Source organism: Camellia sinensis, chromosome 4 (assembly GCF_055761805.1).
Source record: "Camellia sinensis isolate YWXY chromosome 4, ASM5576180v1, whole genome shotgun sequence".
In the NCBI taxonomy this organism is placed as follows: Eukaryota; Viridiplantae; Streptophyta; class Magnoliopsida; order Ericales; family Theaceae; genus Camellia; species Camellia sinensis.
Window position 1 is genome coordinate 102,418,417 of NC_138964.1, and position 16,714 is coordinate 102,435,130.

The 16,714-nt window shown below is 33.7% G+C and overlaps 1 protein-coding gene across 1 annotated transcript; it reads left to right on the forward strand.

The window, feature by feature from the left end:
• The first annotated feature begins 7,667 nt into the window (after positions 1–7,667).
• Positions 7,668–11,059, forward strand: LOC114265850 (profilin-4). Its single transcript, XM_028206670.2, has 3 exons — positions 7,668–7,983; positions 9,131–9,268; positions 10,622–11,059. Exons 1-3 carry the CDS (start codon positions 7,861–7,863, stop codon positions 10,754–10,756), a joined length of 396 nt encoding a protein of 131 aa, XP_028062471.1. The 5' UTR covers positions 7,668–7,860; the 3' UTR covers positions 10,757–11,059.
• The last annotated feature ends 5,655 nt before the right edge of the window (positions 11,060–16,714 follow it).

The following is a 16,714-nucleotide window of genomic DNA, read 5'->3' on the forward strand; positions in this document are numbered from 1 at the left end:
CATCTTTCGTTTAAAAATCCATTTGCAGCCTAAAGGCTTACAACCGGGAGGTAAATCTACCAACTCCTAGGTGTGGTTCTGTAAGATGGAGTCAATCTCACTTTTGATCGCTTCTTTCTATAACGGACTCTCAGGAGAAGTCACAGCTTCGTGGAAAGTTTGAGGTTCGTTCTCAACCATATAAGTTAAGAAGTCTGGACCAAAAGATTTGGATATCCTAGCCCTTTTACTCCTTCTGGGCTCATCTAAAACTTCAATTTGATCATCACCTGGATCATCAACATGATCATCCTCACTAGCAAGCTTATCAAATTGCTCCAAAGACCTTAGAACCCTTTCATGGGTTCGGCAAGGAAAAATGTCTTCAAAGAAACATGCATTCCTTGACTCCATAATGGTATTCCTGTGTATGTCTGGAATTTCAGACTTATGAACAAGAAACCGATATGCACTACTATTATGTGCATAACCAATGAATATACAATCCACAGATTTCGGGCCTATCCTAACCCGTTTGGGTGTAAGAATTGCCACTTTTGCAAGACACCCCCACATTCGTAAAAATTTATACGAAGGCTTAACGTCTTTCCATAACTCATACGGGATCTTGTCTACTTCGCTTCAACATAAGTCTCACACTTGTGTTTCGTCAGAACAACCTTGTCGGACTCAAAAAACTATGTGAAAAACATGTTTACTGAGAAGAGACCTTGAGACAAGATTCTAACGAATGTCCGGAACATATAGGACTTCGTTCAAGGTTAGCTCTTTTCCTGACGTTAACTTCAAGACCACCTTTCCTTTCCCCTCAACAATCGAGGTAGTAGAGTTTTCCATAAACAACTTCTCACTGTTTGTAACCGGTTTGAAAGTTGTAAACAGCTTCTTCTCGGAGCAGATGTGGCGTGTAGCCCTAGTAAAACTAAAAGCCTCGCTACCACAGTTGTAGCACTTTCCAAAGAACCGAGAACCAGGTTCCCGCGGCTTGTATGCCAGCTTCTTTGCAACACCACCCTTGGCCCCAGCATAGAGCCCTTGTTCACCCGGGGGGGGGGGGCTTCTTCATCATCCCAGAAAATTTGCCATGCTCAATGACATTGGCCTTCACTGAGGAGGTACTCCCTCCTTTCTTTCTATTATCCTCCTCAATTCAGAGTCGGATAATTAAGTCTTCTTTGTAGAATTTATACAAAGCCTTTTGGCCTTTTCCAAAAAATCATACATTGTTTTAAACAATTCCTTGTGTCACAATGATTATGAAACTCTCAAAATCATATCACAGTAAATACATTCCCAAAATGTCATCAACCGAATTAGGCACCTAAATATATTTGGTCTAACCTATCACTCTGAAGCCAATAGTCTTACTATTAGGAAACACAAATTCAGTGTTCAATAGTCTACTATTCAGAACTTCATAAACATGGCCAGTAGTCTTATCACTAGGAATCACTAATTTCTCAGCATGTGGTCAGTAGACTTTCTACTACTAGGAATCACAATGTCTTAACCTGTGATCAATAGTCACTTTACTACTAGGAATCACAACGTCCTGACATAGGATCAATAGACTCTTTCATTACTAGGAATCATCATGTCTTGACATATGACCAGTAGCCTCTCCACTACTAGGAATCATGATGTCTTGACATGTGATCAGTAATCTGTTCACTACTAGGAACCACAATCTCATAACTGTGTAGCCAGTGGCCTAACACCTCCTAGGAACCACCAGTTTTCTATCTTTGTGATCAGTGATCTTGAACTCACTAGGAGCCACCAATTTAAGAATATATCCAAAAAATATTCACCTACTATAACAAGTTGTCTCAACTTTGCTTTCAAGCAAAGTCACATAGCAATCATAAATGCTATAAATAACACAAGGATACCATACTAGTTACCTCTGATTAATTCAGAGATATTTTAAAGCAATCTTATGATTTCCTTTAATTATACTTGATCTCTCAAGATCTTCCTTTAAGAAACTCGTGAGGCAAAGGTTGTCAAGTGGAACAACATTTTTGTTTGTCACATTTTGAAGCCATTTCTGAAACATCACAACAGAATTTCACTTCTGTGATTCCAGAAAATAAACTTAACCCTTAGAAAATTCCTTAGATGGAAATTTAATTCAAAAATTAGTCTCACCATTTAACCTAGAATCGAACATGGTCAGGAATGTTCCCAGGAAGACTGGAGGGGTCACATCGGTCCCACTTAAAACCCAGTTAACCTTTTGACAAAACATTCAAGAGCATGTTGACTCCTAGTCCATAGGAAACAATTTAAAAATTAAGATTTCCAGAAGATAAACCAGGTTATAACAAACCAATTCCCAAGCAAATATAATTTGCTACCAGAATTACATCACTCATAAAAGTTAACCGGTACTCCCGGAACTAAGCCCATTATTTCTGAATAAAATCAAAAATATTTTAGCTAATGCTAAAATTTGGTTTCCTTTCTCAAAACCAAAACACTTTGGACATAATCAGATTATAACCAAAGACTTTCTCCAAACTTGGTTTTCCAACACTTTGGGAATAAAATGATTAAACCCAAAGACTTCCTCAAACTCCAAAGGTTTGAAACCAAATCCATCTTAGTTGTCATTTCTGAACAAATAAGAACTACTCTTTAGCCAAAGCTAAAACTTTGGTTTCTATCACAGAAAATCAAACCAAGTTCCAAACTTACAAACAATTTAAAAAATTGCTACAACCAAATACATGCATATAGAATGCTACTAATAAAACAAGCAAATAAAACTTGCTACCACAAATTGATAAACAAATCAACTACATCTCAAGCAAAAAACATGCTTCAAACATTTAAATAAAATAGCCAATCCATAAGGATTCTATTTAGTCCAAAAGCCTTTCCACGCTTAGGTATTCCTATTCAACACAAAAGTTAGTAGTCCAAACATTTTTTGTTTTTACATTCCAAATACTATTCATTTAGTTTTATATTTGTTTTTCGCATTCCCTTTCGCATTGGTATGCCTACAAAGAAAGTTAGTAGCAAACCACAACAAAATACAAACAAATAACCTAAGCAAAAAATAAATATAATAAATAATTGAAACCATCTAGCCAACTATTTATAAAATTAACCAATGAATTAAAATGCCAATTTAATTAAAACTTTAAAATAAAGTTCAATACTCATGAGTCATGAATGAAATTAATTCATAATAAACATTTAAACTAATAACTCCAAATAGATAAGTCAAATTCAAAGTTAATGCACCCAATTAAATAATTCAGATTAATGCACCTAATTAAATAATTCAGATTAATGCATCCAATTAAATAATTCATATTAATGCACACAATTAGATAATTTAGATTAATCATGTACACAATTCATAAAACTCTATAACTCCAAAATACATTAAATTATGTAATCTAGTCTAGAAAATAATAAGCATGCAAGGAATTAAAAACTAGAATAGAATTAGCATATCAAAATTGCAACATCCATAAATTATATTTTATAACCTTAAAATTCATGCAAAACATGGTAGAGGAATGATGAACCATACGCATAAAACAAGATCATACTAATACAATTAAGTATGCAAATTATAATAGAGCATTCTAATTAAACTAAGCAATTAGAGAATAATATTGCATGATTTACAATCATTAAAAAAGTGAGCAATACCCACTACAAGAAAAAACACTTTCCGTGACCAACATTTTGGTCGCGAAAAATGCCATATTTGGTCGCTAAAACCTTTTCGCGACCAAAATATGTTGGTCGCGAGTTGGTCGCTAAAGCCTCGTCACAGATAGTTTTCTGCGACCAAAAAAGCCTTTGGTCGCTAAAAGTGACCATTCGCGACCAACTTTTTTGGTCGCGGAAAATCCAATTCATATTAGCCAAAAGTAAACTTTTAGCGACCAAAGATAAGTTGGTCGCCAAAAGTCAACACCTTGACCCAAAAAAAATAATTCTTTTGTGCTACCTGGGACTTGAACTCGTGACCAAGGTGTCACCATGCACCCAATCCCCTTTGCCATCACCATGCTTCTTGTTCATATTCCGCAAAAAATATATATAACCCATAAAAATTCGGTCATATATTATTTTATAAAACTTTTAATGCCTAAACAAAAAAATAGCATGTAATTATAGTAGTATCATTTTTTTTTAAAATTTATCCCGCCATAACTTTCCGCGACCAACTTTTTTTTTTAGTCGCCAAAGGGTAATCTTCCGCGACCAAAAAAGCCTTTGGTCGCCAATAGTGTACTTTCCGCGACCAACTTTTTTTTTTGGTCGCCAAAAGGTGATCTTCTGCAACCAAAAAAGCCTTTGGTCGCCAATAGTATACTTTCCGCGACCAACTTTTTTTTTTGGTCACCAAAGGGTAATCTTCCGCGACCAAAAAAAGCCTTTGGTCGCCAATAGTATACTTTCCATGACCAACTATTTTTTTGGTCGCCAAAGGGTATACTTTCTGTGACCAACTTTTTTTTTTGGTCGCCAAAAAGTGATCTTCCGCGACCAAAAAAGCCTTTGGTCGCCAATGGGTATACTTTTCGCTACCAACTTTTTTTTTGGTCGCCAAAAAGTGATTTTCCGCGACCAAAAAATTGTGGTCGCCAAAAGTTAAATTTTGGTCACAGAAAGTGGACTATTTGCGACCCAAAAAAAAAAGGTGGTCGCCAAAAGTGTTTTTTCTTGTAGTGACCGCAACAATTCCTAGTAACATTATACAAAGCTAACCTAATAGTCTATATAAATCTATTCGATCAATTTCATAGAAAAGATATATAAAATATGTTTTAAGCTTGTTGTTCAAATTTCGAAATTAAATAAATAGATTTATGAAGAAATCAAATTATATATATACTAAGAACACATGCTAATAATTACAATTAAATTTCAACAGAAATACACAAAACAATAAAAGGGTAAAGAGACGAAACCGAAGCCTACACGGAAGCAGTTTCCTTAAAACAGATTTTGCCGCCTCACTGGTCGAGTGCTTGAGGAATCCTGGCGTCTGTCTCCCAGGATACGACGGTCAAAACCAGCTACGGTAGAAGCACTATCTGTCTAGCTTAGCGAACAAAACAGTGGCAGCACTCTCTCACTGTAGGAACTTTCAGGCAAACTGACTTGTGAAATGGAAGTAAAAATTTCTGTGTTTGAGACTTGACAGGAGGGTCTCAATTTATACATGTATAGGGGAGAGAGGAAGAGCCTCCAGCCTTTATGGCTATTCATAATGCACCATTAACCTCTGCAATAAAGGCAGGAGTTACAAACCCCATTAATGCAGGAGTTACAAATCTCATTAATGCAGGAGTTATAAACCCCATTAATGCAGGAGTTACAAACTTCATTACCTTTTTTCCATGAAGCTAACTTCATGAGGTAATTTCTCATTCAAATCTCAATGGTTTTTGGTCATTCTATCTGTGATGTAAAGATCTCAATGCAAAGTATCTAGACCCACTTGGACCCAACACAATAGATGGTTGGGACCCACTTTAATCTTTAATTAAAGTCACCAAAAAACCATTTTTTCCAACATATACTTGGTGATTATTCAAATGAAGAAGATGTGTCAATTTATCCAATTAATAAGGTAGACGACATACTATTTTTTCTTGTCTTGCTTTACTTCGACTGTGTTTGATTGAAGGATTTTATAAGAGAAATGGAAAATGAAAAAAAGAAATGCAATGTCACTTTTTGTTTGATTATAATGGAAATCACACATGGAAAAAAAAAGTGAGGAAAATACAATCTCACTTTTTATCTTTTAGGTTCACGTAAGCTCTTTTCTTTCTCCATTTCCCAACTCAACATAGTTTGAAATTTGAATCATACCAATTCTTTCTTCTTTTCTTTCTATTTCCCTTTTTCTTTCCCTTTCCAGTTCTCTCATCAAATCCTCCAATCAAACACAACTTTAGTCTTGTTTGGTTTTCTCTCCTAAGTGAGGAAAGTTTGGGGTAGTGATGGATTTTACTTATAGACTTATGAAGTCAAAATTTATCCAGAAAAAGGAAATTAATGGTTAAAATTTATTTTATTCATATATCTTGTACTTTACCAATTTAATTTTCACCACACAAATATATTTTTACAAATTACGGAATGATAAATCTTGACTCATAGCATTTTCTATCTCATATCGTTCTATCATTATATTTATTAAATATATATATAATTTAATTTTTTATTATATTAAAATACTAAACTAACATTTATTTTCACATATTTATTTTTCATCTTAAATTATATAATTCTTATTAATTATAAAATATTATTCATGAAATATTATATTATTTTTGAATGAAAGCATCATCTGAACCATTGATATTTATTAAAATTGATCTGAGTATTTGAAATTTATTAATATACCCCTAATACATTTTATACATTTTTAAAAACCATTCTATCTTATTAGAGAATCCGCAGTGGATCGGTTAAGGAGGGTGTTAGTGTCAGTTGGTAAGTTTTAGCTAGCAAGGATTGTTGTTTGGTGCTGCAATGGATCGGTTAAGGCGTGCGTTAGTGGTGTGTGTTAAAACGTTTGTTAACTGCAGTGATGGGTTTAGCTAGCAGAGGGAGTGTGTTTGTGTGTCTACGGGTTGACCGGCCGGACGTCCGGCCAATTGACCCAGTCAATGGAATTTTTTTTTTTTTTTTTGGGATTTTTTTTTGGACTTAAAATTTAATTTTGGGCTTGAAATTTTTGATTAAACTAAATTATTTATTTATTTTATTTACTATACACATATATATATTTAACACACACCTTAACACATCTCTTAACACATCCATTGCACCACTACTCACTCTCTAAAATTAACAAACTCTTAACACATCTTAACAAATATTTTTAGACCCTACTTTTATCATTTTTTGTTATATAACACATATTTTAACAAATAATTTTAGCTATTCCATTGTGAATGCCTTATATAGATGTATGATTTTTGTTAATATTTTATATTCTTAAAATAAAAAATTAATTTATCCTGTCCATTTCCCCTCAGTCCATTTGCCCCGCATCCAAAATGATAAGGGCCGGGAATATGTTAAAATGTTGCCATCATAGTGCGACCTCAATTTGAAACAACCAAGCCGGACAGCCGTCATTGAATCATGTGTAATGAACGGCTGATAAAAGATCTCAGTAGTTTCATCATAGGAAGGGTAGTAGTCCCACAGAATTCGGTCTCTCTAACTTTAAAGATGATCATATAGACCCACCTCATATTATTATAGGTATATATCATTGCCATTTTATTGATTACACATCACTATTTTATATTTTTCTACTATTTATTATATAAAATAAGGATAAATTACAAATCATTATTTGTAGTTTTAGAAATTATATTACGTCGATAATATTTTTAATTTCATAACAAATATTCTTTTTATTAATAAATTATAAAGTTAATTAATAATTTTTAATGATGTTAAAATTTTATTTTAATTAATAATTTAGATAATTTTACTATTGTATATCAAAATAGTTAAAAATTTTATTTTTTCAGTTAATTATGTAAAATAAAAAATTTTGACAAAAAATATTTATAATTTTTTAAATTATAAAAAATAATTTGTATTTTAAATAAATTTGAGAAAATAAATTTATAATTTACCCATAAAACAATGACTATTACTTTGTGAACATGCAACACAAGATAATTCCTCCTCCCAATCTCTCTCTATTTTGCTTTCAAAAGAACTTTCTAGTCTCCAGACAACAACTATTTATGTCCTTGGTTGAATCGAAACACACATTCCATTTCACACAAACAGAGCCAGAAAGAGAGAAAACAGAGAGAGAGAGAGAGAGAGAGAGGAGAGATTTGGAAAATGTCGTGGCAGACATACGTGGATGATCACCTGATGTGCGACATCGAGGGCAACCACCTCACCTCCGCCGCCATCCTCGGCCACGACGGCAGCGTCTGGGCTCAGAGCGCTTCTTTCCCCAAGGTTTCCATAGAGATCTGTTTTTCTAATTTATTATTTAATTATAATGTGTTTGATTTCGATTGCTTTTTCATCGATCTGTTCGTAAAAATGTTGATCGCCGATTGCCTTTGCTGATTTTATGAATTGTTGAGATTTCGATTAGATCCGATTGTTCATCTATTGAAAGCTGTAATGATTCTATGAAGCCTTTTTTGATGATTGGCTTTGGGATTTTCCTTATTTAATCATGAGATGTGAGATTTGATTTGTTTGGCTGATTAGAGCCGGTTCAGAGTGTTTGATTTTCATCTGCATTGTTATTCATTTTGCATTTCTATGAGTTTGGTCTGTTTTACCTTGGGAAGATCTCAGAATGGATCTCCTATTTTTTTTCATTTCAAGTGTTTACTTTTTAGGTCTGTTTAGAAACTAATCACAAAAAACATTTACACTATGATTGGGAACCTAGGAGAAAAAAGAAAAGTTGGATTACTTAAGTTATAAGAGAAAAGGAAAGAAAAGAAATGATAGTGATTTTTCTCATTTTTGTTTGGATAAGAAAGAAACAAAGGAAAAGAAATGATTGTGATTTCTTTCATTCTTGTTTGGCTAGATTTCATTAAGATTAGATTTCATTAAGAGAAAAGAACAGAAATTATTTTATGTTATATTACCAAAATAATCTTTTTATACTTTCAATTATTTTATTTCTTTTATTTTTATAAGGACAAAATTAGTATTATGAAAATAGTGGTTTCTTTTCTCTCTCAATCTCTTCACTTTTGGAAAGAATGAAAATGAGGTTAATAAGAGAAATGAGTTTTTCACAATTTCTTTCCATTTCTTTCCACTTAGGTTATCCAAACAAGTAAGAGATATATGTCTCTCCATTTCCTTTCTTTTCTCTCCAAATCACACAATTCAAACATAGCGTTAAAATCTTAAATTGAGAAATGACTAGCCATGTTATTCATAAACATTGCTTTTTTCACCTCAAATTCTAGTTATCTATTATGTTTTGAAGTTTCCTCAACTTCATATATATGGCTTTTATTATTTACAGCTATGCCTCAATAGAATCTTACCTTTTGTGTTTCTTGCTAGACTTGATTTGATTTGATTGCCCCTTGTGCTGATTTTGTATTTTATAATCATTAATTTTTTGTAGTTTAAGCCCGAAGAGATCACTGGCATCATGAAAGATCTCGACGAACCTGGCTTTCTTGCTCCCACTGGACTTTACCTTGGCGGCACTAAGTACATGGTTATCCAAGGCGAGCCTGGTGCTGTGATTCGTGGAAAGAAGGTAATTTCATGATTTCATTATCCATATGTTATTCTTGTTATTCAGTTTGATTTCATGACCCTCATGGAATTACACTTTCATTTCAAAGAAAAGTCACAAATATGTCTGTGCTATGTTTTAATTATATATTGTTGTTTAATCTAATTTCTACGTTGCATAACCATTGTTCTGTTTTTACTCATTAATTTCATGATTTAGATCCATCTTTAACTTGCAGTTTTGAATTGATATTTGATTATTTATTTATTTATTTATTTGATTCTCTATTTCATGGTTTTATAATCTTGCCTCATTTCTTCTTTAAATTGCCCCCTTCTCTATTTGACAGTTGTTCTTCATGTTTTCTGCCACTACCTTCATGCATCATTCTTTTGATTTGAGTTTTGCGTCACTTTGAAGCAACACTTATTTGTATGCGTCTTTGATCACTTCACCTTTTGACTAAGAAACTTCAATTGTGGAACCCATTACTTGAATTTGTATCATTCCAGTCAAGGCCAATTTGTTTACTTTTTTAGTGGTATTATGGACCCAGCATGGCATGTGTATGGGAAGAATAATAGTAAGCCTCTGTGAGTTCACCCGAGGACCCATCTCCAACAGGCCTTAATAATAGTAGTTTGCTATTTAGTAGTACACAAACACATGGGCTTGGTTTCTTTTTGCTTTACTTTATCATGATTTTATAATTCAGGTGTCCCTACTGATTAGTTGTCTCTTCTTTACAACATTATCCATCGTGTTATTTCCAAGTACAAACACCGATGGAACCCCTGGCTCTAGCTGCTTTTCCATTTGTGCCTTAATGATGAAGTGGCAATAGTAATTAGTGCAAATTGTTCTTCAAGCCTCACCCAAAGTAAATTCTTCATCTAGCTCAATTTCCAATCCTTTGATGTTGTCTGAATTGTCCCCTTACATTCCTTGATATTATTTCTTAAGCGATCTAGTTCTGTTTGGTTGTCTAGAAACGGAACTTTCGATTTACCTAGTGGAAAATTGGAAATAGTTGATCCGGTTGAGTAGTCAATATGACGCAAATTTGTGGACTTCTTTTTTTATTATGACTAGAATGCTAAGCACACTAATGCGTGCATTGAACTGAATAGCAGTTTTTGGTTGGCTGATTTTACTTTTTGGTTCTTACCGAAACTGCTATGCAAAGGTAAATATTTGAGAAAATTTAATGTTGGAGTTATTTGGGAATAAAAATTGTGTGACAAAGCTTCAATGCTAGTGAGTTGTATGCATAAAATAGATAATTTTTCAGGTTACAGTTGATTGAATAGTGTCTGCGGCACAAAGTTCTTAAGCTTATGCATACATGCTACTGTTTCATTTTCTACTATGCAGGGCTCTGGTGGTGTCACTATAAAGAAAACTGGCCAAGCTTTGATCTTTGGCATCTATGATGAACCTGTGACTCCGGGTCAGTGTAACATGATTGTTGAGAGGATGGGAGATTACCTTGTTGATCAGGGACTGTAGGATGTCTCTACTCGAATTATTCAAAATCTCTTTTAATTTTTGGTTTTGGGCTTGCATCTTCTTCCTTCTATGGCCTTGAATTAGGCGCAGTGGAGTTTTTACAGAAAAATAACCGTGAGAACAGAAACCGTTTGTTTTGGCATTTTAGAGTCATTCTTCTTATTTCCTATTGGTTTCATTTTTTTGTTTTTGTTTTTTTGTTTGTGTATTTATTATTATTCTACTGTTTTAAATGCAACTGAATTTTTGAGATTTTGGTTGCCATCGGATTTCTTCCTCTTTATGATATAATTGTTTTGATTACATCTCTAATTGTAATTTCTGCACAGAATGGTTTCTGATGATGTTTTGCTTACTTCTGAGGGTTTGGCAAGTAATAAAACCATGCTCTAAACACACACAAGCTTCATTATGGAAAACAACTGTGTTTTCAAAAAGAAAAAAATGTTGAAAAGTCCATTCTAAGGAGGGTACAAAATATTAGATTCAGATATTTTTTCGTTGAGGTCTATTTTTTGTGAAATAATTTGATAAAAAGTTTTTTTGTTTGTTTTGAATGACATTTTGTTTTAATTTTTTTTTTTAATTTATCTGTTGATTTTTTTTGACTTTCTATTTGAATTTATATGTATCTGTTCAAATTACGTTTCTGATGATGTTTTGCTTACTTTTGAGGGTTTAGCAAGTAATAAAACCATGTCCAAAACGCGCACGCTCACCCAAAAATAAAAATAAAAGAAGGCTTCATTATGGAAAACAATTGTGTTATTGAAAATTCTAATATAGGGAGGGTGTAAGGCGCATTAGGTTCAGTTGATATTTTTGTTAGTGAGAAGATTATTCTTTGTAAAATAGTTTGGTGAGAAGTCATTTTATTTGTTATGAAGAATATGTTTTTAATTTTATCTTTTTAATTTATGTGTTAATTTTTTTTTTTACTATATGTTTAAATTTATACTTATGTGTTCAAATTATTTTTTATTTGTTGAAATTTATACCTATTTGTTCAATTTATTTTTTATTTGTTCAATTTTTTCCACTTATCTGTTCAAATATCTATCTAAATTTTATTATTTGTTTAATTCTATCTGTTGAAATACCAAACCAAACCAAATTATATAACCCCTATTTGTTGCAATATCAAGTCTATTTTTTCAAATTTTGAACATATCTATCTTATTATCTATTCAAACCAACCCCTATTTGTTGTAATATCAAGTCTCTATTTTTTCAAATTTTGAACATATCTATCTTATTATCTATTCAAAATTTGAATAGATCTGTTTCATCATCATCATCATTAACAACAATAGATAGATCATATAACAAAGAATGAGTTGTTGAAATACAAAGCTATTTGTTCAAATCTTGTGATTTGTTGAATTTGAAATACAAAGATTGGAGGATTTGGTAATGTCTTGTGTACTTGGGAAACAAAACCCATTTCTTTCATACCAAACAAAGTTATTATCTGTTGAAATCAAATATAGATCTTTTTATTACCTTCTCTCTCTTTTCCATTTTCTTTAATCTCCCTCTATTTTTCTTTACAAATCTCTCAATCTCACACATAGGAACACTTGTAATTCTAGAGAGAGAGAGAGAGAGAGAGAATGGAGAGAAAGAAGGATAATAATAACTTGATTTTTGATATAGTCGGCAAAGGTGTTGTAGTCGGAGTAGAGGGCAAGATCGGTGAACCCTAAGTCCTCGCACTCTTTGGTGCTCAGCTGCTTTGATCTTGAACCTAAATGTCATGATTCGAACTCGTCCCTATAGATTAAGCTTATAACTGGTCAGTAATCATGAGATTACCTTTAGTTCCACACAAGATTAAAGATATCTTAATAATAATAAAGGGGCTTAAGCGGAAGTAGACTTAGAAAATTTTGTCCAATGAGCTGTGCTTGTATGGCATATCAAAAACATTTCCTTACATGTAATAATAATTCACACCATGAACCAAAATAAACATCTTGTACATCCAAGATCATACAAGCATATGGCCAGCCAAACAAAAAGTTTATATACATAGGTGATCCAACGGATCCACCAAGATAGCAACAGAGTAAACCAAAGAACAAAAAGCGATTTCTCATGCGTGAGACATCCGGGTTGACTTCACAAAACTTGGACTTCTCTTACAATCTTCACTGAGGTTGGGGTTGGACATCTTTTTGCGTACCTATATACATATAAATAAGAGTGAGCTAACGCCTAGTGAATAATATTAAAGTAAAGGGGTTGAATGAATGAGATTCATATAAAGTCAAATTAAGTACATTGAACTCGTGAATTTCATATACAAACGGCCTTAGGCCTATTTTATGATTTTGTTGTACGTGTCAAACGGCCTCGGGCCCATTTTAGATCTTTATCAAATATATCAGACGGCCTCAAGCCCATTGCATAGCTTTGTCAAGTTTATCAGATGGCCTCGGGCCCAATTCATGTCAAACAGCCTCGGGTCCATTATTTCCCATACTCACACTTACGTGCATTTCATATTCATGATCATGATCATGGTCACATTTTTATTCAAACGGCCGTTGGCCTATTACATTCATATTCAAACGGCTTTTAGCCCATCAAAATATTTAAATGTATCAAACGGCCTCAGGCCCAATTCTCACATATCAAACGACTTTAGACCTAATTCATATTCTTCGTAAAGCCTTATACAAACATTAGGCATATCGAATATTCATTCACTATTCAAATAAACAAATCCATAAAACTTGTACAGAAGTAGCATTTGGAAAATAGCATACTTGAAAGTATCTTTACTAAAATATTACTCACAGTGTTCTGTCGATGGATTTGCTCTCGTGCTTGACCCTACACATTTTATAACACATTGAGTCATAAACAATTCAATCTATTCTTAACTTATTTATTTCTCTTAAGCCTCTTTCTTATTCCTTTAGTTTATTTACGATTTCAATGCATGCCTAAGAGTGCTTAGAAATGAAAGAGAACGAAAAATGAAACATAAAACAACTTTTCAAAATTTCTGAAACAGGACTCTCCGCTTGAGCGGTCTGTCAACTCTGTAAAAGTACTGGTGCATGAATTTTATGCTTGAGCGAGACTTCTGAGGCTCGAGCGAGAAGTCTTACAAAACAGGGTTCGCTCGAGTGTAAGATTTGCCGTTCGAGCCACTGTGCAAATCTTTGCAAAACTTCTGGGAGCTTAATTTTCACGCTCGAGCAAGACTTTCTTCGCTCGAGTGGACATGTCGAATTCTGGAATTTCCAGAATTCTGTTTGAAGTTCAAATCACATATCCAAAGGTCCAATTCCATGCTAAACTCACTCAAATATGCAAAAATACTCCCAAATACATATATTTGAAGATAACTTCAATTCTAGATCAAAATTCCATGAGTTCATCAAATTTCAAACCATGAACTTCATATATATATAATCCATGTTTTGTGTCTTGCATAGACAAGCTTCAAGGCTTGATATTAAAGTTCAATGCATGAACATTCTTACATGCATGTGTCAAACAATCCTCAATATAACACAATCAACATGCTTTACATTCAAATTTGCAAAATTATGGCCAATTCTTACATGCATGTATCTAATGATCTCAAGTTTACCAAGCTTAGCTTAATTCATGTATTTATATATACTTTGAATTCACTTAGTTATGAACTTAAACTCATGAATTTGAGTTCAATTACTCACCTAGAAGCTTCAACCCTTCCAATTATGGCTAATTCTTGAGCCTAGTTTCCAAATTCTCAAGCTTTTAGTTCACACCTTCAAGTTTGTGCTCCCTCTCTCTCTACAATCGTCTCTCTCTCTCTAGAGTATATTTTCAGCTAAGTTATGAAATAAGCTCAAAAAGAATGAGCATGAGTGTAAATAGGTTCTTATATATGCTTGCCTAATCAAATTTGATTAAGGCTAAGTAATTATGCTTAATTTAATCAACTCAATCTAATTATTTTGATCCGAATCAAATTTTAATCAAATCTCACCATAGGCTCTAAAAATCATGCTAATTACAATGGTACAGACAATTTCAATTTCTGTAGCCTCTACGGTGTTCAATTTTTGAATTATAACAGTAAATTGGATAGATTTTCCTACGCTGAACAGATATAGATTAAAAAACATAATTAATCACATAATTATCACCCAAAATCATATTAAGTACATATTCACAATCATACTTAAGGTTAATTAACATAACATAGAATAGGGTTATTACACTAAAGGTATTGCAAGCACTACTACCACGTAGATCAACAACATCATATTTATGTCGGGGAGCAGAGATCCGTGATCAAAGGAGTCGTCTACGTTGGGGATCAGAGATCCACGGACCACCGCCAATCGCCACCACAACTACCACCATCTACATTCTTTCTTTACTCTATCTCTGGAATCTCCCACCATCATTGTTGGTAGCAAAGGGTGTAGTGGTGTCGGTGCCTTTTGATCGAATCAGTCTAGCCAAGCCAAGCTCGTCGATGCCGACCTCGACTCAGATGGTAGCGGCGGCGAGATAGAGGTTTAAGATCTGATCTGAGGTCTAAGAGGTCCGAGGTCTGAGATCTACTACAACCATCAGTACTGTCACTCGACGATTTGTGATCGATGATCTTCATGTTAGGAAAATGTCTTTTCTTAACCAGGATCGATGAGACATGAAATAACAAATAAGAAAGATAAAACAAATTAAACAAATCACACACACACAAGAACACAAGGATTTACGTGGTTCACCCCAGAATAGGGCTATGTCCATGGTTGCTACAGTTTTCACTATGATCAGAAAGCAATATAAATCTCTTGACCTAAAAGAGGCCTCTTCATCTATTTATAAATATAGAATTAAGGCAATGTAGAAGCAAGAGGGAAATTACTTAAGTACCCAAAAAAATTTGGCCAGGGACCCTCAAACCCTTTATTGGACCCAGGGTTGAGTGAACAGTACTTATTAGGGTCCATAGACCCAACAAGCTCCCACTTAAAACCTGATAACATAAGCTCTCCATCATCTTCATTACATAGAGGAATGCTGCAACAATTTGATCTTCCTTCATCAACCTTGAAGGCCAATTGAAGTTGCACACAACTTTAGTTTGTCAATGGTGACTGCCTTGGTCAAAATATCTGCTGGATTCTCATTGCCAAAATATTTGCTGGATTCTCACTGCCACGAATCTTCTCAAGAGATAAGACTCCACCATCTACAAGTGAACAAATGAAATGGTATCTCAACTAAATATGTTTTGTCCCAGAATGTAAAACTGGATTCTTTGCAAGATGAATTGCACTCTGATTGTTACTATGCAAAATACTCTTCTCTTTCTTTTTACCCATCTCTTCTAGGGAACTTTGCAATCAAGTCATCTCCTTCCCAGCTTCAGTAATAACAACATACTTAACTTCTGTTGTAGAAAGGGCCACAATTTTATGCAATTGTGAAATCTAACTCATCGATGTACCACCAAATGTGTAAACATAACCAGTAGTACTCTTCTTGTTATCCACATCACCTACTACGTCTACATCAACATAACCATCTAACCTGATGTCGGTTTATCTGAAACAGAGTGCCATGTTTGTAGTAAAACTCAAGTATCTAAGGATCCACTTCACTACGTCCCAATGCTGCTTGCTTAGATTAATCATGTACCTATTAACTGATCCTACTGTATGTGCAATGTCTGGTCTAGTACAAACCATAGCATACATTATGCTACCGATAGTTGAAGCATATGGAACTCGTTCCATGTATACTTGCAATTCTTTGGTGTTTAGTGATTGCTCTTTTGGTAAGTCTAAAGTGGCTAGCCAATGGAGTGCTCACTGGTTTTGCACCATCCATGCTAAATCTCTTGAGAACCATCTTGATATGCTCAACCTGTGACAACTTTGAAATACCATTAGCCTTGTCCCTGTGAATCCTTATACCAAGGATTTTGTTTGTAGGTCC